General features: G+C 40.8%; 1 protein-coding gene across 2 annotated transcripts in view; it reads right to left on the bottom strand.

The window, feature by feature from the left end:
• lama2 (laminin, alpha 2) overlaps positions 1-24,978 on the bottom strand; it is a 165,875-nt gene that overhangs the window by 99,571 nt on the left and 41,326 nt on the right. For both annotated transcript variants that reach the window (XM_068577698.1, XM_068577700.1), the window contains exons 4-14: positions 24,887-24,938; positions 23,883-24,073; positions 20,635-20,814; positions 19,888-19,977; positions 17,276-17,393; positions 15,457-15,635; positions 15,270-15,369; positions 14,745-14,802; positions 13,592-13,694; positions 13,296-13,436; positions 11,223-11,387 (exon numbers count right to left, since the gene is read on the bottom strand). In XM_068577698.1, coding sequence (XP_068433799.1) covers positions 11,223-11,387; positions 13,296-13,436; positions 13,592-13,694; positions 14,745-14,802; positions 15,270-15,369; positions 15,457-15,635; positions 17,276-17,393; positions 19,888-19,977; positions 20,635-20,814; positions 23,883-24,073; positions 24,887-24,938 — 1,377 coding nt within the window. The remainder of the gene's footprint in view (positions 1-11,222; positions 11,388-13,295; positions 13,437-13,591; positions 13,695-14,744; positions 14,803-15,269; positions 15,370-15,456; positions 15,636-17,275; positions 17,394-19,887; positions 19,978-20,634; positions 20,815-23,882; positions 24,074-24,886; positions 24,939-24,978) is intronic.

Genomic DNA, 24,978 nt, shown 5'->3' with positions numbered 1-24,978 from the left:
CGAAGAAATAGAGCCTGAGACAGACAAACGGACATAGACAGAGAGAGAGAGAGAGAGAGAGAGAGAGAGAGAGAGAGAGAGAGAGAGAGAGAGAGAGAGAGAGAGGGAAAGAGGTGGGCTTAATGCCTCTATAAACCTCTTCCATTCTACATCATTACTCTCGGTCCTTAAACCGGGAGGAGGAATCACCCATTTCACAGCTGACTGAAAATACACACACGCTTGCACGCCATAGCAGGCGTGGAGGTGCACTTGGTTGGACGTTTTATTGACTAACACTTATTTTTCCTCTAACCCCATTTGCTGATTTGGTGTCCAGAAGACAGTAAAATCGTGTTTCAAACCAACACTGCGCATCCTACACGTATCTGACCGTGGTGCTGCTCGACCTCCTTTAACGTTAGCTCCTCTGCATTCGCACACACTGATCACTGCGTTCACGTCACAGTAGCTCTCTGTTACAGAACATAACCGTATAGGTTTGTATGGATTGGTTCCACTGCAACAAACCAGCAGGATGATGAAAGCAAAAGACACCAAACAAGAGGATGTATTACACACACTTTGCAGAGCTGCAGTGTGTGTGTAACAGCAAACACGCCATTATATGACACGTATACGTATAAAATGGAGCATAGCTGGACCAAAGGCCACAATACATGTTTTTAACATATATTTGTATTACAGTAAATAGAACTATAGGTGCGTTCATCTTAAAAGTATTTGGCTCTTAAATGAAAATGTTCTTAAACCTTCATTTGTTGTTTTTCAAAAATTGTTATACCAATTATGGGCTGTGGATACAACAAATGTGTTCGCAAGCAGTTGCCATTTTCCATGTCCAGATCACACAAAAAAACATTAGCATTAATTTCTGTTACTGGCCACCTGGCGAATGCAAGTCCAACATTCACGCTTTTAGCTTTGCTTTGGTTTCCACCAACTCAAGAGAGAAATATCTGGCTCTTGAGCTGCTAAATGCTCAACTGTGTCCACCATAGTTGTAACTTTGCTCATGCGCTGCTTGATGCTGGGTGGGTAGAGAACAGAAGGCTTTTAGAGCTTTTCTATTCAGAAAACAGCTGCTTGCTGCAGCTGGAAATGAGGTTAATAAGAGTGGTGTGACACAACCAAAACACTTTGTGTAGAGTCAAGTAAAAATCCAGAAAGAAACCCTAAAGGATGTGGCCTTTAGGTGCTTTAATTTATCAACAGGTTTATTCAAATGTATCCTTGTTTGCAAAAATTAAGGTAAGATAGATGAATATGACAATAAAAAGTTTTTAGGACGCATCAGGTTTTGTTCTTCTTTCTTATTCGTGATACATCTCATGAAGATATGTCCGGTGGGGTGGGAAGTGGTGGCTCTAAGTGCTTTTAAGAGGTCTTACACAAAACAATTTGCATGTTTTAGATTAGATTAGATTTAACTTTATTGTCAGTACACATGTAGAAGTACAGTGCAACAAAATGCAGTTGAGCATACAAACAGAAGTGCAATAGTAGAAAGTATCAATGTACAGAGAATAAGTTAGCGTTCCAAGTGGAACTGAAAATATAATGACCGAATTTACCAATTGGTTAATTGAGGTAATATGTACATATTAGACAGGTTGATTTGTGCATTAAATGTAGGTAGAATATAAGCAGAAACTATACACATAATTTACAGAAGGCAAATTACAAGTTGAATGAACATTGAATAGTGCATAATAATAAACAGTAGCTGCCTATCGTTACTAGACTGGTGTAATGTTTAGTACATAGTTTTAGTGCAAACAGATTCCAGAGTGTTTGAGTGCTTTATCCTTGTTCGTGTTATTTACTGTTGTTGTGGTCGGTAATCAACCAGATAGGAAGTATGAAGCACAAGAAAAGGCTTCTCTGTGTCATCTCAAGTACAGTTTTAACTGATGGAAGTTGTGCTTATTTTGTGGAAAAGTCTTTTTCCACTTCACACAGCCGAGTTCAGCAATTGACTGCCTTTGACATTTTTGACATTTCTCAGATAACTCATTTTCTCTGATGCCACCCACTCAACCTGGACAATAATCAAAACTTTAGTCATGGCAACCTAATGGCCCATCTCTACCCTGAGGGGGTAGGTAATAAAATAAATACATCACAGGACAGAGAAAAGACCAACAGAATTGCACAGCAGGAGAGGGAAATTGTGGGAGAAGAGAGGGGAATTATGGGGAATAGAAACGAAGGAACAATAAACACTCAGCCACAAAGCTACAATAGATCTGTCAGATCCCCCTGCAAGCTCCATAAGCTTGTTATTAACTCTATTAGTGGGCAGAATGAGACAATCAAGGCATAATCCTCCCGGTTAAAACCCTAATCAAGAACCTGACACAATCTTCATTGAGAACATTTTTGTCGTGGCCACGGGTATACAAGTCAATACAGGTCATTCAGATGAATATGTGGAGACAAGAAAGAAAAATAATCCCATATCACATAAACAACTGGACTAAACAGATTGATTGAATAGGAGATGTGTGCTTTAATGGTTTAATGGTCCTGCTGTGCTGCAATGCAAATTTCAGTTTTAGGGACATAAATGTTAGTGTCCTTTTAGTATCCTCTTTCATGAGAGCGACTAGAAAGTGGACACACGCAGAGGAGGCAAGAGGGAGGGACTGAAAATAAGAGATTTGAAAATAATGGCAGTAAGAAAAGAGGAGAAAAAAGTTTTTAAAAAAACAAAGATGGAGTAGGAAAGACTCGGATAAAATGCAAGGGTAGAAAAGGATAGGGGGGTGAAATCAAGAGTGGAAGTTATGAGATTTAATTAGCTGCCTATGCTAAGGAGTGGGTTTGCCATGGAGCGAGAAGAGGTGTGAAAATGAGTCACCATCGACCTACGTCCTCCTCCAGGGAGTCCTGATGTAATATGACTTTTCCAAAACTCCAAATAACCAAGTCAGAGCATTTTAATCAACTACAAGTGTTCGTCAACCCTAATTTTAATACTGTTATTATTCCGAAAAGGTAATAGTTCTGCTACGGTTTGACTTTCTGCAGAGATGATTTTGTTTTTTTTCACTGTGAACTGTAGTGTATTGTGGTGAGTGTCTTTCCATGAGTGGCAGAGACTGGTTTTGGGGTGTTATATACACTTGTACAACACGTTTTAAAACCACTATTAGAAAGATAACAAGGTACTTACAAAATAAAGCTTACCTGAAACTCTCTGCCCATTACAAGTATGCTGCCTCACACAAATCACTGTCAGGAGCTGATATCACTGACCGGCTCCACAGGGTCTGAGTTGACAACTTGTTTAATGACACCTTGGAAAATGTAACACAGTGACACAACAGTAACTCTAAATAGTAATGTTTCCACTGTCATGATAAGACAATTTAACTAATTAGACAAAAGGAGCCGGAGCCTTCAATCATCCTGCCTGGTCATTGTGGAATTGAAGATGTTCAAATTTCCATTTTATTCCTTGAAATTTAAAGGACTTCTCATCCATGGCAGCTTCAAAGTTGAGTTTCACAATTTATGGATGGGAAGTCTCTAAATTGCTTTTCCATTACATAACAATGACCGTGATGATCCATAGGTCCACAATATTATTATTAAACAGAAGTTGAGGTGAGATTGTTACGCTGTTTCCGAGGCCGATGAAGAACATTGCAGCTCAATGTAACACGTCTTTCTCCCATTTACGTATTTGTTCATCTACGTGTAAAATTAAAGGTAAAAATAATCATAATCATATTTCACACATTGAAAATAAGTTTTCTCGACGGACGTAATCTCATGGCTGTGATAATTAGATTTTACAAAACAAAACAAAGAAGAAACATGAGACATTGTTTCCCTGACCTCACACACTGAGGAGAAACTTTGAAGATGTAGAAGAAAAGGTTCACTACTAAAATTAAACAAAACACTCATCTTCGGAAGTTATAGCAACACTTAAGGTAAAAGATATCAGAATGCAACTTTCTTTTTGTGCCAACCACATGCTAGTTTCCTCAGAGAAATGTGTTTGCCAATCTGCATTTGTACGCCTGCTTGCTGTCACTTTTTGGAGTACAAAAGCAACCGACGCTCTCTTCAGGAGATTGGGCAGAGAGAGAGAGGGGGACAAAGGAAAGCATCCTTCAGGAAATGAAAAGCAGATTGTCACAAAGGCTTCACAAAACAAACTACCCCAAAAATGACACACATGCAGGCGTGCAGACCAACACACAGAAACACACACACAAAAAACGGCGAAACAAAGACATACACACGCAGAACTTAGAGATATAAACACACACAGACACACACACACACACACACACACACACACACACACACACCTACTTTGGTGGCATTTATGATGCCTGTGGTTGTGTGCGATTGGTATCGGGAGTTTTCACTCTATTTTTTCCACCGGTTATACACACACACACACACACACGCACACACACACACACAGAGTTATTGTTCCTAGCAGTAGGGTCAGATTGGCTCCAGATGGACCAATAGACAGCGGAATGCTCAACAACACACAAGCCAACTGACCTTCTGTGTGTGTACGTGTGTGTGTGTGTGTGTGTGTGTGTCTGTGTGTGTGTGTGTGTGTGTGTGTGTGTGTGTGTGTGTGTGTGTGTGTGTGTGTGTGTGATATATGTTGGCAAAAAGAAAACAAAGTCCTTGTCAGACGCAGGATCCAGTCTTAGTCCTGGAGCCTTGTTTGGTTCTATATCTTCGAGCAGAGCCTCTCTGAAGAGTAGCTTTGGTGTTTGTGCTGCTTCATGCCTGGTGGGAGACGGGCGCAATAACCTTGAGGCAAATTGTGCGTTCAGATTTCCTCCTGATGTAAAGGGACACTGTGTCCATGAGCTTGTTCGCTATCCACGGCATCCGCTGTATCGTGCCTGCATTTGACATATAGGGAGCCGTATCTGAAAAGCTTGTTGAATCCACACAGAGATTTCACAAAGCCGCCGTTAAGAAGGGTTTTGTTTTTCACATTGAACCAAACAAGAGCGGTGACATTTCATGCCCACACCTTCCATTCTGCCTCTGGACCTTTCTTAGAGAAGGGCCAGGTGGAATAATGGCTCAAAAGTCACACCTTGAATAGGCTATGTGATTTCTTATCTGGGCAGCTTTTAAAAAACTGACTGGGTCGAATGTATTCACAGTTTGTGAGTTGCTAGGCACTCCAGATACCCGTGTGTATGTGCACAAGCATTAAACAACTTTTTTATAAGTTCCTTTTAAGTTATAATGCTTTTGAGAAAAACTTTATAAGCCCTGTAACGCTTGTTTCACACAGTGTGCTTCGTGAAATTATTTTCTCCGTACGTTGACTTGGTAATCCTCTGCATTTACCTCCGGCTGGGAGGATGTTTTGGCAGCTGTGGGATGGTCCTGCTTACACATGGTAAAGGTTGAGGTCTTTGCTTTGGACTTAGAGCCAAACGGTCCTCTTTTGTTGTTTGCAGTGTGTTTGGGGGTCTGTCAGGGGGTATGAACCCCGAGTGAGCGCTGGCAGATAGGAATGAGGCTGATCAGTTGTCAGCGGGACGCTCTGCGTGCGGTTGGCCCTCAGATGAAAGTTTGGGGTGACAGGTCGTCACTTCATGAGGTCTTTTGAGTTTACAGCCTGAAGAGCATCTGACGGGCAGGAAGTGATGTTCTTGATTCGGCCCATAGACACATACAGATGTGCACACACATCCACTTTCCCTGATGTACTCATTGGTGATGTTTGACGACAATTTAAATTAGGATTAAGTAAAACCACTTTGGCTCAGGCTATCCTAATGTGTACGTAAATATGGTTCAAACAGAATTTGGAGATCCAAAATTTGCAGCATGATTTTATCTTTTTGGATTCCAAATTCAAACAATTACAATATTTCCATTTTATGGCATACATTTTTAGTAGTAGTAGTAGTAGTATGTGCAGGACTATGACAGGATAATTATGCCTGCTTGTGGCAGAGAGGTTAGCTGGACTGCTACTCTGCATGCATGTCGCATCCAGGAAGATGACGAAGAGCAGCTCACTCATTTGCTCCCAGTCTCCAGGAGCCGATCCATTATTTCTCTGCTCTCTCACGGTTCGCTGGCTATTGAAAGTCAACTCCAGCAGCTTGCTGTGCATCAGACTTTAAGTGACAAACAATGGCCAAATGACACCCCATGCTCAAGACAGTCGGTGCAGATCCACCTCTGAAGCTAAGATTAGACATCATGCTCATTGTGTGACTGTAAACACATCAGTCTCCAGCAGCCTCCACACACTGCCGGCTTGGACTTAATGGAAATTAAACGAATTGCTTTCCAGCACAATGTACACTTTGTGTGCTTCATCTACACCTTGCCATTAGTACATCACACACTTTTTGACAGTTAACCACGGTTATGCTCCGAGGAAAAACTCCCAGAAGACGACAATTTTATAGTCTTAATTTCCAGCACTACATAATAAGCACTACATGGAAAATTTAGTTTGACATTAATTCTTTTTTGTAATGAAAACATCATCGAATCACGATTGCAATGAACATTTGTGTTGTATTACTGGAAATAATTTTTTTCTTTTTTCCAAGCCACAGGATTGCCGTGTGGAGATTTACACACATCTTCCAGGAACTGAAATGCGTGTGACACCAAATTATTTGGTTGATGAAAACTGGAACAAATCCACTGTGATTGATGTAAAAGGCACTTTTTCAGCCATGTAAAGTGAAAAAAAGCAAACGCAGGGAGAGACGAAAGTGAGGAAGAGAGAGGGGAAATCCATCTCATGCAATCAAGACCAGATTAGGAGTGGCACTATACACAAACTCCTCTACACACATTTTCTCTCTCATAAGTCACAGCTTAGCTGCTTGGTAAAAGCTGATGTTCCTCTTGTGTATTTGGCACAAAAATGGGAGAATTTTCTTCCACCGAAGTATTTTACAGAAACACTTTCAAGACTTCAGATTTAATCAATCCCAACTTTGAGGTGTCAACCTCCATAACCAAGGTAAAACCAGGACATTTTTCTCAACACTATTCTGCCTCAGGTTTACACCTGTAGCAGGTTGTCCTTGAAAATCATTATTATTTTGTATTGCTGCTTCTTCTTCACAGGACAATATAAAAGATAGGACAGAGCAGAACAGTGAAAAATGGTGGGAGAGAAAGTGGAGGAAGGTGGAGGCGGAGTTAGAGAAGGAGAGAGGATTAAATGTAACACAAGCTGAGCTGTGTGTTTGTGTGTGTCTGTCAAGCTTCAACATATTTTGAGTTTTCTTTCATCAGCTGTCGGCAGAGGATGTGTCTCCTCTTTTTGGAGGTTCATCCATCATCCCCTTTATCTCCCTGCTTCAACCTCACTGTCCGCTCTCTTTCACTCCATCCCTGTCATTCTTTCTCCACTCTTGTTTTTTAGCCTTTTATCTGATTGTGAATCTGTTTGTAAATCTAGGTACAAGATGGATACAAGGAGGTAAGGATTTTCTTTGGATATTTAAAACATTTTCTTCTGACCCGTTAGCTGTTTGAAATCAAGTTGTAATCCACAACATTTAGACCGTCAATGTTTCCAGTTTTGTGCTGCAAGCATTTCACAGTGAGCTGAAAATATTTGTACACTTCTCAACGGGTGAGGTCAGCACAGTCTGCCTGAGGGAGTCGCCCGGCTGGTCAAGGACAGCAGCTTTGTGTGGGAAGGTCCACTCCCCTCATGGGACCATCTACCCGGCGTGACCAGCTTCAACTCAACTTGGAAAAGTCCGGGCTGAAGCTGGCTTGAGGCTCCGGCCTCCTTCTCTGAGACTCCGCTGCTTCTGGGGGCCGTGGACTTGGACTTAGAGTCTACTGCGCATTCTCTCCCAAAACATCCTCGTAAACAAGACGAGGGTCTGTGTCTCCAAACACGTCTCGTGTACCTTGCTTTGTGCTTGTGACTATTTTGTGTCATTACCATTCATGTCTATACAACCAATGTGTTGATGATTAAGTTAATTTACGAGAAAACAACAATCTTAATAGATCTATCCTTCTTATTTTGCTATGTTCCAGATTGATGCATTTAATTTAAAATGTATATAATTATCCCTTAAGGATTCAAAGTCCGCCTACCAAAGTCTCACATGGTCCTGTGGGAACCACTGCTAATAAAACACACAAATATAAACTTGGCTCTCATGCCGCTTCACATTTAGTACAATCCAATGAGACTTTAAATACAATACAATTAAAGGTTAGATCTGAAAACTCCATCAGCTCATGAAGATCATGTGATCACATGATCCAGAACATCTGCTGAATGGACCTAAGGATGATATTATGATGTCATCTGTTGTTTCCAAGATCAATAATAAACTTTAAGCCATCATGAAGAAGAAGTACTAAAAGTGCTCAGAACAAATTATACATCTTACACTGCTCAAATGTTCCAGGCTCTAAAAGAAGTAGTATTTTAAAGAAAATACTATTATTGTTATTAACCAAATTCCAGAAAGATTAGGTGAACAAAAGTGAAAATGCTTAGAACTGGGCATAGTCAGGCGATACTATTCTGTCTGTTCATCAAGAACAGCCACATGCACATGTTATTGTATTGCCTTCTGTTATTATTGATAAGAGCTGATTGAAATGTGACAGTCTGAGTTTGGAGCCAGTTAAAAGTGTATTCCCAGATGCTAACAGTCTTAAAGTAAAAATAGTTGGAAAACAAGTTTTAAACACGCAGCGCACTTTATTAAAATAACACTACACTCTCAGAGTTGCAATGTCATGAGTTTATATTTGGCTCTTCATGCTGATCCCTACTTATTTGAACTCCACTGCCAAGTAAACCAGAAAATATTCTTTTAACAGAGGATGCTTTAAAAATAGTAATGCTATCCCTGTGAATGAGCAGTTCCTGGACCGACAAAGGCAATAAAAGACCCAATGAGCATCAGTAGAACATGCTTCTGGACCAATGAGCATCCACAGAGCGCACTAATGGGCCAATGAGCATCTTTGGCATTAATTGTACAGGAAGTCATGCACGAGCAATACGAACGTTATCACACACATTCATATTCTTATATTTCCACTGCTAGCTTGTCATTACACACTCAGCCTGTCACTTCCAATGACACACACTAACACGACAGACCACACTGTGCATGTGTGCGTGTGTGAACGACTTGCATAGTCAAATCACATAGCATCTATCCCTGTAACACGATCAGAGATTGAAGCAAAGAATCGCTTTTTCATACAGCACTCGCACACTGCTCCCAGCGATCTCACACAGACATACGCGCGCACATGAACACACACACACACACGCATACACACACACACATGCACACAGGGTAATTTGTTTGTTTCCCATGTTTGGAGGCATTCGGTTCTGCTCCGCTGTCCCTAATGCCTCCAAAACACATCATTATCTGACTTATATAGGCCTGGGAGTGTGTGTGATGGTTTGTGTGTAAGTGTGTGTTTGACTGAGAATTTGTGTTTCTATTTGTGTGTTTGCATGGGTGTGTATGCGTATGCGTATGCGTGCGTGCGTGTGTGTGTGTGTGTGTGTGTGTGTGTGTGTGTGTGTGTGTGTGTGCATGCGCTAAGAGAAAAACAGTTGATTATCGAGTTCAACAGGCGAAACACTGTTTACCCTGAGAGACACAAAGCGAGCGAGGGAGATACAGGAAAAAAGAGAGAAGAAAGCTTGGGGGAAGTAGACGGAGATGATTTAGGAACAGGGAGGTGAAAAATGGGAGTCCTGGAGAGACGGAGTGAGAGTTAGAGAAGCAGACCAATGAAAAGAAGCGGGGATGGAGGGATGGTTAGAGGGAGGGAGGAAGGATCAGACAAAGAAGTGAGATGACAAGCTAGGCCTGCAGGGTGCAAAGTAATGAAATTCTGTGGTATATTCCTCTAAGCCATGACACCCAGACAAACATCACAGCCAGTCTGTTGTTGTAGTGGGGCAACAACTCGACTTCAGAAACATGGACTGCAGCTATTTGCCAGCTGGAGTGATAAAGTCTAATCATGGCCACAGAAAACCGCAGAACAAATTCAAACGGCCGACATTAGCAGGAGCAGATACGGAGAAGCAGAGCTGTGAGGGAGGGAGGTGAACATCCCAGCAGGATACTTTCTCACCAGACTCACATCCAGAGCGATTATCCAGAGCGATTTACTTTTCGATCGTAATATGGACCTGTACATATATTCAAGCTCGCCGTAGCGTTTTTCATAGTTGTTCTTTACTGCGGTCACGAGACTTAAACGGGAGGAAGTGTTGAGGTACGAGCCAGTGAGCAGTGAAATACAGTCAGAGAACACACCTTTGTGTTATTAAAGTGATCAGATTGTGACAACACAGAACATGACTGCTCAACTGATTTACTATTGTGACCTTGTACGGTCTGACTGTTTGTGCAACACCTTTGAAGTAATTATAACCATTTTAAAAAAGAGAGTCAAAAGCACTTGAAATTGCCTCATACAGAAAAAAATATTGAGGAATTAGGACATAGTTTGCCACCTTATCAACATGCCTTATTGTAAACACTGTATTCAGATCATAATTTCTCCAGGATGACAGTGATATCATTTAGAGGGACTGGAAGCAACAGGAACATCAAACAAAGTGTCTGAAAACGCATTATGTTTGTTTTGTTGAGACTGTGTTTCTCAACTGTATAGTTATTATAGAGGCATCGTTGTGTGTAAAAAAAATTGAAACGTTATTGTGATATGTCTCAAATTAGCACTCTAAATTAAATATTGTTGCGCTGCAGAGAAGTCTTTGACTAAATTATGTGCGTTTTCTTTTTGTGGTAGAAGTTGTGTAACCTCAATAAGAACAGACATTATCACCGGAGTGATTAACTATTCAATATAATTGGCTTTTTCTCATCATATTCCAGAGTTGTCAGTGTAGGTCTCAACTGTAAAGGAAATTGTACACATGAAAAGCTGTGAAAATAAAATGAAGGCAATCACAATAATAACCCATTCTTGATTACAGTGCCTTGAACACACGGGAGCTGTCGAGGACCCATAACAACTGCTAAATGTCCATGGAAAGTGAAGTGAAGGAGGACAGAACATTTGCTCAATGGGATCGTTTTTTGTAAATGTCTCAAAGTCAAAATTTAAACCATTTCCATTTTGGAGAGAATCTCCTTGTGATGTCATTGCAGAGTATATGAACAGTACGCCTTAACATATGTGAGCGTGTATCTGCATCTAACCTTGTTTCCCAGGTATAAATCAGGTGCGTTCCAGTAGTAGGCGGAGCCGAGATCATTCACAACGTCTGAGTGTCGAACGCTGAGATACGGAGGCGTCTCTCTGTGAACCGACCACACTCTTCCTCCTGTTTCTCCAAGCAAATGCCAGCCTGTCAGAGTGGTGTCCTGAAAAAAACAGATTCAGGGAGAAGTAGTTCAGGATTTATTTCAGCTCCATGTACTGAGAAAACAAGTGTTTTCATCGATGCCCTGTTGCAGAAAAGTGTTGGCTTCAACAACGAGTTAGCTTTCAACTTGTTATGGTTTTTAGCTGCCGACCCCCCACTTACACTGTAAGTGAGTCATGGAGAGATGTAAAATATAGTTATCAAGGAAACAAAAACATCAGTCACATTTGACAGTGAACATATTGATGTCATGTTCAATGTGGAGATTTAAAATCTTTACAAACTTTACTTATAATGCCCAACTGGTTGTGCTTTGCTGCTACCTATAAGAAAGTACTGAGTGTTTAGGATATGTCGCTCTTCTACCGGCATTCCTACTGTTCTACAACCCAACTTGACATGTGTGCACTTTCCAAAATCATCCAGAATTATGCAGAATCACACACACATATATATCTAAACCCAAACGTATATTTTCATATGTCACAGTGTTTTGATATCGTTGTGCCAGATTAGCTTTTTCATTCTTAAAATAATACATTTTGGGATAGTTGAAGATCCCAATCGATGGAAATGAAAGGTTATGTCAACAAAAATGTCAACATTTGTTTAGAGGTTTTGTACATAAGTCACATTTCAGCCAGGATGTCTTGCAACTGACACCTAGAAAGCAATTTTTTTTTTTTTTCCTCAAATCCTGAATGTGTGTGTCTGTGTGAGAATGAGACAGCCAGACACACATCTGTCGTTGCAATTAACCTGACCTTGGCTTCCCCCTTTGAACACACACACACACACGCACACACACAATCGGTGTCTAAATCAGAGCTGTCATCCTGTCAACGTCTCCTCTCCCCTCCTCTTCCACCCTGCCTGTCAGTCAAAAACTGTTTTCCTCTTTTCACCTCTCTCCCCTTCTTGCCTCTTGTCTTGTCTCCACCCTTCGTTTTACTAGTCTTGTCCTCCCTCCTTTTCTTTTCTCTTCTCTCACCTCTTTCCAACCCATTTTCACCCTTTTCTCTCACTTCCAACATATTCAATCCACACCCATGTTTAATTGGTAAAGATGTGTCTTAGCTTTTATACCTAATACACTATTGCTCCTCATTAATGCCTTTAAAGTTTGCTCTTAAATGTTTGTATTTATTTTGTGTCTTGTGTCATATGTTTCTGCACCTGGAGGATATTTATTAAACTGGCGCACCAGAGTGGAAGAGCAAGTTTCCTGTCGACTGAGAAACTTATTTTTGGTAATCAGTGGAGTGGCTCTCTTTCCTTTATGCATACAATTATTACATTGCAATCTGCATTATGCTGGTTAAGTTTCAAGCCATTTCTGAGGGTCACCAGTGTGCTTGATATTGTCCACCAGTAGAAATCAAGAGCATACTTGCCAAAATGTATTCCCGTATGGGGATCTTGTGTTGAAGAAAGGGAAAGTTTAATTGGCCGAGGGAAATCATGTGATACTATTGAAAGCTCCAGAAAATGTTTTTTTAACCAATGTTTCCAAGCCCCACAATTGACTTTAACTCTCAACAGTTGACGCTAACTGAACAAAAAGGTAGCACAGTTTATGAATTAAACATATTAGTACTGTCAACTAAAAGCCACGCCTCTTTTGTGGAAGAGTTTATTTTCCTTACGTTACGTATACGAGGCAGCACAGCTACATTAGCAAGTTGTCCAGCTCTCGATTTTCTTTAAAGGTCAACATTGTGAAGACCATTTCATATTCGTTAGAGAAGCATTCACATTGAGTGGGCCTCAGAGCTACAGCTAGTGTGCCGAGGAAATACAAATGTTTGTTTAGACGAAAAGAGGAATAACGAGGTTGTTTGCTAAAAGCAAAAATAGACGCGGTGAAACATACGTATGTATATGTGTGTGTATGTACATTGCCTACGTTGTGATAGGTCCATGTGGAGGCGTAGCACTGACTGGAGACGCCCATACAGGAGCACTTTTCGCAGCCACGTCGATTGTCACCTTGGAGGTTATAGAATCCCAGTTTACAGCGGTCACAGTTTTCTCCCTCCACGTTTTCCTGCAGCAGAAGAAGACAGAAAGATGCAGCAGTTTATGAGCTGCCCTCAAACTGCCGTTATGAGCACAAAGCATGTTATTGCAGTGCTAATGTGGTGAAAATAATGATGACAGGGCGAAAAAGGTGAGCACATTAAAGTGTGTGAGTGTGTGTACCTTGCACACGCAGGGTGTTATACATGGGTCATCATTGGTGCTTCCTTCTACACTGCAGTTACAGCGCTGGCAGGACGGGAAGCCTTTATAACCAACAGCACACCTGGAGACAAATGAGTGTAATAACAATATTAAAGATGAAGGCGATGAGTATTAGAGAGACCTTCCTGTCACCAGAAGGTCACAGGTCAATGCTCCTAACAACCACTGTGTGCATCCTGGGAAAGACAGCGAACCATTAGTATGAAGCAAACAGCTGAGCTCGCACCACAGGTGACGTGCATGTATGGACAATCTCGGAGGAAATGTAATGTATTAAAGAAACCACTCCCTAATTGGGAGAGAAAATGAGGTGAAGCAGAGTCTATTAAAGGGTATTTAAAGAAGTGATTTTAAAGAACACGCTCATGCAGCTGAGTACAGGTCATTAAAAAGTATGGGGGGAAAAGTTGAATCAGCTTTTAGATTAGATCACATTAAACCAGAATGAAACCCACAGGGAAGTTGAGGAAAAGATAATACAAACAAGTAATTATAGCAATTAGAGAATGATAATACAATAGCTAGTTTAAGATGAAGCACCTTGTTGACAGATTTACAGGTCGGACAAAAAGCATTTCCTATTAATGTTTGTATTCCTTTTTGATTCATAGATTGCCGTTTTAACCTTAAGTTTGGAAAAACAAGACTTCTCTTGATGATATCCGGCTTTGTTCAGGTCCAAAAGAAAAGGACGTAAAATATCAATGAAACAATATCCAAGTTGCAAAACAAAAGGGCACATGAAACAGTGTTTCTGGCCTTTACACCGTGTCCATTTATTCAGCGTCATCTTTAGACAAAACCAAGTGTGTGTGTGTGTGTGTGTGTGTGTGTGTGTGTGTGTGTGTGTGTGTGTGTGTGTGTGTGTGTGTGTGTGTGTGTGTGATAGTAAATACCATCAAAGATCTTAATAAAAACTTTCTTGCAATTTTCAAACACTAATTGGAACAGACAACAGCTGAAAGGTTCAGCTCACCTGTCACAATGGGCCTTCCTCTTTTTCTACGTGTGTGTGTGTGTGTGTGTGTGTGTGTGTGTGTGTGTGTGTGTGTGTGAGGGAGGGGGGGGGGGTGTGTCTGTGTATACGTGTGTGCGTATGTGTGTGTCTCACCTGTCACATCGCAGACCCCCAAAACCCTCCTTACACCGGCATGACCCTGCTGGCTGAACTGTCAATCAAACACACACAAAACACACACGCACATTTTTTTAAACAACAGCACGAATGAAACAGAATAGATATCTCTTTGAAGTGGCTGCACCTAAAATAGCTCCTCGTTCTAGACATAAAAACATAACAAATACAAAGAAGAGTAAAATTATCTCTAATATAAATAGTTGTTCAGTTCTGCCAAAGACAGTTTTCTATAACAGAAGCCAGCTGAACTTGACTACCCCCCACATCACCTCCCCCCATAGGAAATCAAGAAAGACTGAATCGATGATATGTTGAAATGTTGAAGTTATTGAAGTTGAGATTATTTTTTTAATTAAATGAAACATGGAACATGTGCTTGCATTCACTTAAAGCCTCCGTATGCATTGACTATTTTAAAATGAAAAAACCATATCCAAAAAGAGCACGACCAACTCACATCAGGACAGACAGAAAGATTAAAAAAGTATATTTGCATACTGGGCGTAGCCTTGCTTGAATCTGCGACACATGATTGGCTGATGGACCCACGGGAGTCACATGTGCAGGGGATGCAGGGGTCCTCCTCCTCAGCGCTCACCTGTCCGGATGACGAAAACAATCCTTTTTATATACACTCACTTAAGCATAATCAGTTGAGGCACAGGTGCTTGCATATGCGACGCACCCCGGCGGGTCTGTAGTATCCATCGACGCATGTCTGACAGTTGATTCCAGCTGTGTTGTCGCGGCAACCAATACAGACTCCACCCCCTCTGTTTTGACCTTGGATGTTCAGGCTGAGTGACAGATCTGCTACTGTCTGATTAAAGTCGCACTCGTCTGCCTTACCGTGGCAGTTGCACTCTGAAAACACACACACAAAGAGTTGACACTGTAATTGATAGCATTGTCGTGTCCTGCCCCCACGTGCTCCATCAGCACACGGAGGAACGCTCTTTTAACCCTCTCAACCAGCAGGTTTAAGGGCAGTTGTTGTTTTATAAAATCGCCAAACTTACACTGGCTTGCATAATAATGATAAGTGGTGTTTGTACCAATATTGGAACCACGTAAGGGCACTAACAACTTTTTTTTGTAATTAAATGATCAAAGAAATTCACTCGCAATATTGATTTATGGCACAAAAAACATTAGGGATTTCTCTTTACTTCTAGCTGTAATTGTGCTGTTTCCATCGAAGTGCAGGACTTCCATATTGCAGTTAGAATCGAGGAAAATGTGCCAGGAACAAAACAAGAAAACGGAAACTGCTTGAGGTTCAGGGGTTAATTTATTTACTTCTTTAAAGTAGCAGTTTAGAAAACATCAAAGACGGTTTTGAAGACGGTATCCTAAGGTTCAAACACTGACCATGAGCAGCATGCTATCTCAACAGCCTAGAGAGAAAAAGAGGGTTTTTGCTTGTCCTCATCATCTCCCACAGTGGGGTTGTGAGTTGGCTCGTATTAGCTCTGTCGTCTATTCACTGAGCTGTCTAAATGTATCAAAAAAAAGCAAAGTGTTCTTCTACAAAGTCATTGTGGAAACAATTTAAAAGGTGCTACGGAACAAGGATCACAGGGTGGCCCGTTTGAGTAGCAGCTCCATTAATAGGAAACACTGCACAGCATTTTATAAGATGTATAATACTATGAGGAGGAATTTTGCCTTTCTGGAAAGTTGAAGTATGATGGCAGTTCTGTTTGGTGTAAAAACAATGGTGGAAATAATATGTTCAGATGCCTCTTTTATCTCCTGAACACTTCAGGGTTCTTCATTGCTGACTTGCTGCTGCTGGGTTCCCCCTATCCCTGATATCAGTTAGGGCTTGTCCATATCCCGCATTAGATAACGTTTTACAATGATTTAGCAACTAGGCTGCATAATGCTGCTGCATTTCCAACTTCACCCTCAGCGAGTACCGACTGTTCAGTGGACAGTCTGGTCCTGAATGGGCTGAATCTGCCACGGCCGGTTCCTTTACTATTGTGGCAGAACCTTAAGTGTCTCGTCACCTCAGTCAGGGTCAAGGCAGAAGTGTTTGTTATCAGGTCATGAAAACTACAGGCTGTTATTTTAAGCAGGCTACACCTTGAGCGTGTGTAAAGCCAAATGAAGATTACATGTTGTAAGCCTAGTTTTATGATGACAGGCGACAGCCTCTAACCTCGTTGCTCTGCTGCGACATAGTTGATGAAGGTTAAGGGATGCAAAGGTGACTTTTGATGGCTTTATGCAGTTTCATGAGTGAGGGAGCTCCTCCACAGTTCATTTCTGTAAGGCCAGTATTCATTTCAACTGTAGGGGGGTTGTGGTATTGCATTATCAAATTATTAAATTATATCGGTGCATTACAATACGCATACAGTGGGCGCCGACTGTACCAAAAGAACTCTGGGAGGAAAAAAAAGTGTTAAAGAGTGACTGTTGGTTTCTGGCTAAGTAGGAATTATGGGTAATGGTGTGCAAGTTAAGTGTGTAATTTGTCGTTGTGTTTCTCTTACTCTCGCAGACATGTCGAGTGAGGAAGGTTCCTGCCATCCAGGGCTGCTGGTGGTAACCAGGGCAACAACGATCACAGCTCTCCCCGCATGTGTTGTGTTCACATTCACAGCTAAACTTCTACACACACACACACACACACACAGACAAGAATGCATGAAAAAGATTTGTTAATTCAACAGACATGAGCAACTGTGTTTAAACAAATGGACCGTCTGCTGGCTGGAACATGGTAACAATCTGAGTCATCGTCAAATGGGATTTCCAGTGTAGCTACAATCTGTCAGGTGTCTGGTGAAGGACAAATATATACATCTCAAAATATTTGTCCTTGGCTTGATATACATTTAGATCAATCCTGCATACGATTGTCAGGAAGGCATTCAAACAGCCACGGATGTGGCAGACAGATTTGTCTATTTCTGTTATACACGATGTGAAAATCAACTGTAAAAATCTCAAATCTTACATTAATTGCATACAGTAACTAATAACGTTACTTTAGTAACATACAAGGACTAGCTGCCACCTATTACATATTGACTATATTCATGTTTAACATACAAGGGATACGGCAGTCGTTATGTTGGTAGGATGAGGGTTAAACATGTTTAACAGTTACCAACCAGCGAAATAAATGATTGTGCTTTTATTTTAATACTAAATACAAATTATTAGCATTAGTAGTTTTGATTATGTATGATAAGCTGCTTAAGGCTAGTGCTAGTAAGTTTAACATAATATTAATATCATAATTCCCTCATTTATTTTATTTAGCAATGAAAACTCTTTCAAAGACTATTTATTCAGATTTCTCACCAAAAACAACATTTTACAAGATAATATTTGAACACATCTGGATATATATATATATATATATATATATATATATATAGATATATATATATATATATATATATATATATATATATATATATATATGTATATATGTTATAATTTACCTTTGCCCAATATAAATTGCCCAATATAAACCAAGTAGAACTGCAGTGCATCATAATACAAGTGAATGTAATGTTAGATGTTAGCTGTGAAAATGGAGGGCCGCAAACAGGTAATTATCAAACTGCATGACCTATTGAAAGCCTATCAAACAACACTGCATCCACAGGAGAGCCAATGCCAATGAAAGCTAGTCAGTCAGTAGCAAATGGGTTTACTATAACTCTCCCAGGAGAGAAATACATTTAAAACTAAACAGTCAAAGCAGAATGTATCCAGATATCTGCCAAATTCAAGGTTCAGTAATTCAATTTAGAACTTTCTGTAAATTGGTTGATTGTAGAGAGTGCCAGATTTAACTGAGAAGAGAGCAGTACAATAGCACAGGGAGAGCCAAGTTTGGATTTGTTGGCACGAGTGAATTTGCCCCTTTTATCTAAGACACGACGCTCCAGCTCTGGCTTCGGGCTGTCTTTGTTCTGAGCATTCATCTGAACAAATGTTCTGTAGACGATCATCAACAAATAATCTCACGGGTCTCCACCTTTTCTAGATCCTGAACGTCTGCCCAGGTCTTTACTGCACAGATGGACATAACCTCGTACCAAAGTAAAGGAAACAAATGTCTTCTGGGAACAGAGCAGGAGAAAATCTCTACAGAATTGTAGCTCTGATATATAACATACATAATTACAACCTTCTCGTGGAGAAACATATTTAAAAGAAAGTGATTTAGAATAAAAAATACATTAGTCAACTTAAATTTTAACCCTAAATCCAAACATATGTTCTTCAGTGTTTTAAAGACGTTGTTATTTTAATCACGTTCAAGAATCTTACCAGTTTTAGTGCATGTCTTCATAGAAGGAATACAACGTAGCAGGGAATTAAAACATTCAAACAAGGTCACTTTTATGTGACAACCTAGTTCTGGATGTTGATTCAACAAGTTTGACACAAAATGAAATGAAAGAAATGTTCAAATTTGTATTACTGTACAAGCAGGTTTATTATACTGAAAGTGGATGTAATCTAAGGACACAGTTTTATTTTTACAGTAACTTTTTTTTCCCTTGTGATAATTGGTTTGGCTTTTTCAGTCAATTTCAAATACACCTTTAATATGGCCTGGAGAGATGGAAAAGAATATAAAAGAAAAAGAAACTGGAGCTCTTTACACATCAGTGACATAATTCATTGTCAATGACATCATCACCAAAGGACCAGACACCAGTGTCACATCTGAGTTAGTCTTCGTGGTTCAGCCCCGGGACATGTAAAGGACACAAGGCTGTGTGTGTGTGTGTGTGTGTGTGTGTGTGTGTGTGTGTGTGTGTGTGTGTGTGTGTGTGTGTGTGTGTGTGCGCGTGTGCGTGTGGTGAGCGAGACAGAGAAAGATCAGGTGTCTGGTATCAAACACTCCACTGTTTGAAGTGACACGTGAGACAACGCTTCACTGTGTCACCTGTGTCCCCTGCAGACAGTCAGGCAAGCAGCACACACACACACACACACACACACACACACACACACACACACACACACACACAAAGTTTGATACAAGGCGGTAGATAAAAAGCTGGTGCCCGAGGGCTCCATTACCGTGGCGGTATTGTTACGTGGACTGAGAGATACAGGGAGTTAAGTATTTTACCTTTGTAACAGTGTTGAGTGGACAAGCTTTGGCGTGGCCGTAGCAGATACACATCCCTCCAACGGAGATGTCCTTAATGGAGTAGTAGTACTGAGAAGAGAGATAATAAGAAAGCGTTATAATGAGGAAGACAGCATTAATGAGCGTATTAGCCATTTAAGCGACAGAATTACCAGACTGTGCTCTCTTATATCAGTGGTGATTGAAAAAACTATATTCTGAACTCACAAATTATGTCAGGATGGTGCGCTAACAGTGGAGGATTCATTTTGTCAATGAGCACCATGCGAGGTGCTGGCCTTGCGCTCACTATCGGGAGCAATATGGGGTTCAGTGTTCAAGGACACTTTGACATGCAGGAGGACAACCTCCAGAACTGCAGACCATCATCACATGAATTCAATGCCAAAATAAACAATACACTATGACAAAATAAGTGATACATTTTATTTGTATTTGTAACTAAATAAAATGTTAGTAAGTCACTGCTACAACTTAGTATCTTGTAACATTGATTCAAACGTTTAAACAGCTGATGACTTATCAAACCTATGCCATAGCATAAGGCCTATTCATTATTAGGCTTGGTAATACATGCAAATATTAGGCATTTTACATATTGTTACAGAACCTTTTTAATTTTTTTACTGAGATTTTTAAGAGCTGACATACCTCACATTTTATCCTGGCAGATATTTATAATTTCCACAAGAACAGAAAAGAAGAGTAAAGTGTATTGAGCCTCACCCGTCTTGTGACGATGGCGTCGATATCTTTCGTGTCATGAAGTGTCAGAGTCATGAGGTCGGCGTTCAGTGTTCTGATTCGCTGAAACACCAGCCTGATGTAGCGGGCGGAGGTGAAGTTCAGCAGGGTCGATGATGGGTCAGCTGCACTGGGCCGGCCATTGATCAAAGACGTGTGGATCTGCAGACAGACAGACAGACAGACAGACAGACAGACAGACAGACAGACAGACAGACAGACAGACAGACAGAGATGACCAACATGTATATTCAGATCAGCAACAACCTCTTTGTAACAGGAAGGGTTGTTAATTTAAGAATTCAAATGAACTAACTGAAGTTTATAAACAGGCTTAAAAAAATACTTTAATTAAAGGAGGTACAATTTTCAAAATGGCTGAGGTGATAGAAAATAATGTGTGTTTCTGTGGTGCCTAAAAGAAAACAGTTTACAAATGGGTCAAAAGAATCAAAAGATAAAGCCTGCAGCCTTACCACAAGCCGCTTCCTAACACTACAGACTAGTCAGAGGCTAATCTCTTTTAACAGATTCTGCATTTATCCACAACAGGACAAGATTTTAGTATGGGTTGTGGTTACTTGTTTGTAGTCCGAGTAGTATGAATCAATCGCATTCGAGTGGGCTTCGGTTGATAGCGGGTAAACAGTCTATGTGGGGAGCAAAACAGGCAGAAAACCGAAATGCAATCTCAGAACCAATCGGCTCTCGTCTAACAATCCTTTTATTGGTTACAATCCGGCCGTACCCGTCATCTCCCAGCTCCAACCACAGCCTTGCATGGGAAGTTACTGTTCAGATTGTAAACAATGAGCAGCACACGGAGGATAAAGTCTTGGTCTGGATATCTGCTGGCTACACCCTAAGCCCAGAAATAGTCCATTGCAACCACAGGCTTCAGTCCACAGAGCTGTAGCTGATGGGTTCTGAGAGGTGATTGGCTAACTGGAACCGACCATAGACTGATACAAAGCATTTAATAATAATACGCAACAAGAACAAATCATTCCTCTTAGATTCCTGTTTTACTGCAGGCACACACTATTTATTTATTGGTACAAATGCAAACACCCATTAGTGGACCAACTGGAATGGCAGAGCAGTTCTACTCTTTCTTCCACAACGTGACAGCCCTCAGTCAATCACTGCTCAGAGGACCTGATCGAGCACACCCGGGCACTATCTCCTTTCCTTTTGTAAAGGATGGTCCTGAAGAAGGTAAGAAAAGGAGTGGAACGATTGGACCAGCTCGATCATGGCTGCCACTTAGACACCTCTCGGTCATTTCCCTCAGTTAGGAACCTACTTAAGGAAAAAAAATACTTTTCACTATAACTTATTGAGCAGGTGATCTGGACAAACATCCTAAACAGAGAAAGAAAGGTCCGACCCCTCAACAGATCTTAGTCTTGTGTGACACAAATACAATCACACAACTTAAACAAGTTTGATAATGAACATCAAGGTGTCCGGATATCATAAAATAACCGATGAGGCAGTTAAAGATTACCATCATGTAAAATAAGGCTTATACGCACAGCGTCTGTTGCATTTCTGCATCAGGGCACCTCATAGAGCAACATGGACCCTGGTAGACATTTTCATTTTGTCAAACATAGAAACTGACATTCAGGATTTTAATTGCCTTCCTCAACCATTGAATTAATGTCAAAGAAAAGGCTTGAATTTATATTCGGCATCCCCAATAATCAACGAGCAGCCACCAGCAGTGTGAGGTCCTGTCTGTCTGCCTGTCTGTCTGTCCATCTGTCTGTCTCCCTAATGCGGCCAAAAGCAACATTTGTGATCTGCAAAAAAGTCTTACAGAGTGGGCTGACTGTGTGTATGTGTACATGTGTATGTGTGTGCATGTGTATATGTGTCCGTGTCCATGTGTGTATGTGAGTATGTGTGTTTGTGTGTGTGTGTATATGTGTGTGTGTATTTGTGTGTGTAAAGGGGAAACACTTGATGGGTGCAAGCTGCACACTTGGAAGTAGCGATGGAGATAGTTGTGTATGTGTGCGCGTGTGCGATGAGCGGTGCGGTGACATTGTGAATGTGTGTGCGATGCTGTGACACATCGCCTACGACTCATTATGGTTTCACTGTGATCAGACGGATAGGGAGCTGTCAACCACACACACACACACACACACACACACACACACACACACACACATTTAGACACCTCACTCGATGCTTGCAGCTCTTGACATCTCCCAGCTCGCACCCCCTCTAGCGCTCCCCCGCAGGACACAGCCACACAAGAAGAAACACTGAACACATTCATACTGGCGACACACACACACACACACACACACACACACACACACACGCACAGCACCCATGTATATGTGTATACATATTCAGACAGGCATCTACAATTAGTGGCTTGTGTGGGAGATGTAGACGTGTGATTAGTTTGTTTCCTCTCCATGTGTGTGTGTGTAAATGTGTGTTTGTTTCTGTGGGTGTGTGTGCATGTTCCACAGTCCTCTTCCTCTTTATTAATGTCAGTAATAGCAGACTTAGCCCTCTGTTCTTACTGGATGCAATCACAAACATAACTGATCAAAGCCACATAGCAGTAGTGGTGTGAACATGTGCGCGTCAGTGTGCATGTTTTCCAACGGTGATTTAAACCATCCTAATAGTAGAGTAAACAAGCGCTGATCTACGTATTAACTTAAAAACCGACATGTAACATTTCCTTATTTTAATGATGAGTGCTGATACAAACATCCTCTACCTTTCATTGTATGTTTTTTGTGTTGATTTTCTAGTTTGATGTGTTGTCTTCTTAATTCATATGGTGCTGATTACTCGGCTACAGTAACTCTGTAGCAACATCTCTTGTTCTCAACTCTGTTTCTCCCTTCCAGAGCTGCTGCCCTCAGCCCTTTAAAACATTCCCTGTGACCTCACCTTCCCCGGCCTGCACACCTACTGGAGCCCTCATTCCTTCAAATCAGTCACTTAGTATGTACACCGATCCACAACAGGACTCTCTTCCTCACATCATCTTATTCACCTCTGGGCCGGAACGTTCCAACCTTTGCCCTGCCTCCCTGCTAGGATTGTTTTTTACTGCACTCCCACCTGCTCCCTTTTTTTGATTTGTTCAATCAAAATATTTCAACCTAACAGAACCCAGGGCATCTAAATCAACCCAAAACTAAACCCAACTCTACTAATGATTTGAGTTGCAATGCAACAACTTCTCTTACCTCTCCGTTCTCCAGAGGGTGAATCTTTGAATAAAAAGATGTGCAGATGACTTCATCATCCCTGGTGTAGGATGGAGGTCCAGTCCGTGGATTAATGTTGAACCTTGTCAGGCACTCTGTGTCTGTGATGGCGTAATACTGCCAGGGATCAAAGTTCACGCCATCTATTGAACGCTCTAAGACCCAATTACCTGTGGAAAAAAACATATTGGAGAGGAAAATAATGATGAAATGCTTCAAACGTGAGATGTGGAGAAAAGATCAATAAGAAATTATGATGGACAATCCAAGACTGTGCTTCGGTCAGCCTACTTAAAATACATAGAAAATTGACAGAACATTCAATTCTATTTAAAGTCTCAGTAGCTTAGACCAAAATTGTGAGAGTTCACCTATATTGATTAAATATGTGAGGAGAGTCCAGTTGATGTAAAAACCAAAGAGGCAAATTACACAGAATACATGCAGACTTCTACCAACATCACCACAAGCTATGCAACTATCAGGATTTGCCAGCTTTTTTTTTTGTATATAAAAATTAACATAGCTGATGCACTCAATCTGACCATCCTTCCGCATTTTCATTTTAAAGTCTTAATATTGAAACATCCTGTGGTTGCATGCTTCGTCAGTGTCTGTTGACGCTGTCTTTGAAACACAATAACAAGTCTTAACGTTTTAAATGGGCGAGTAAACCCGATATTAGCTCTGAAGGGGTTCGTTGTTGAATTGTCAGGAATGCCGATCAACACTCCAAGAGACAATAAGACAGAACAAAGAAAAATTTGCACACTATGAAAATGAAAGATTTTAAAGTAAATATACTATTAATTTAATGTATTCTTTGTGCGAGGGTCATATTATCAAAAGGCTTTAATGTCTGTATTTAAACATTCAATACTGAAAATAAATCTCTAGCTGCCTTTTCTATTGCATAGTCATGATATTAACACCTCAAACAGTGTTTGCCTGCATAAACACAAACTATGAAGCAGAATGCTGACCTGGCCGTGGTGAGTTGGCTGCCTTTATGATCATATAGGCGATCTGGAAAACCTGGAAAACACAGAGAGGATAGAATGAATGAAAAGCAGTT

This window comes from Clinocottus analis, unplaced genomic scaffold, assembly GCF_023055335.1.
Source record: "Clinocottus analis isolate CAN_PGR_092001 unplaced genomic scaffold, fCliAna1.0.p SCAF_15, whole genome shotgun sequence".
Taxonomy (NCBI): domain Eukaryota; kingdom Metazoa; phylum Chordata; class Actinopteri; order Perciformes; family Cottidae; genus Clinocottus; species Clinocottus analis.
Note: the sequence above shows the minus strand (reverse complement) of the source record. Positions and strands in the feature narration are given on the sequence as shown.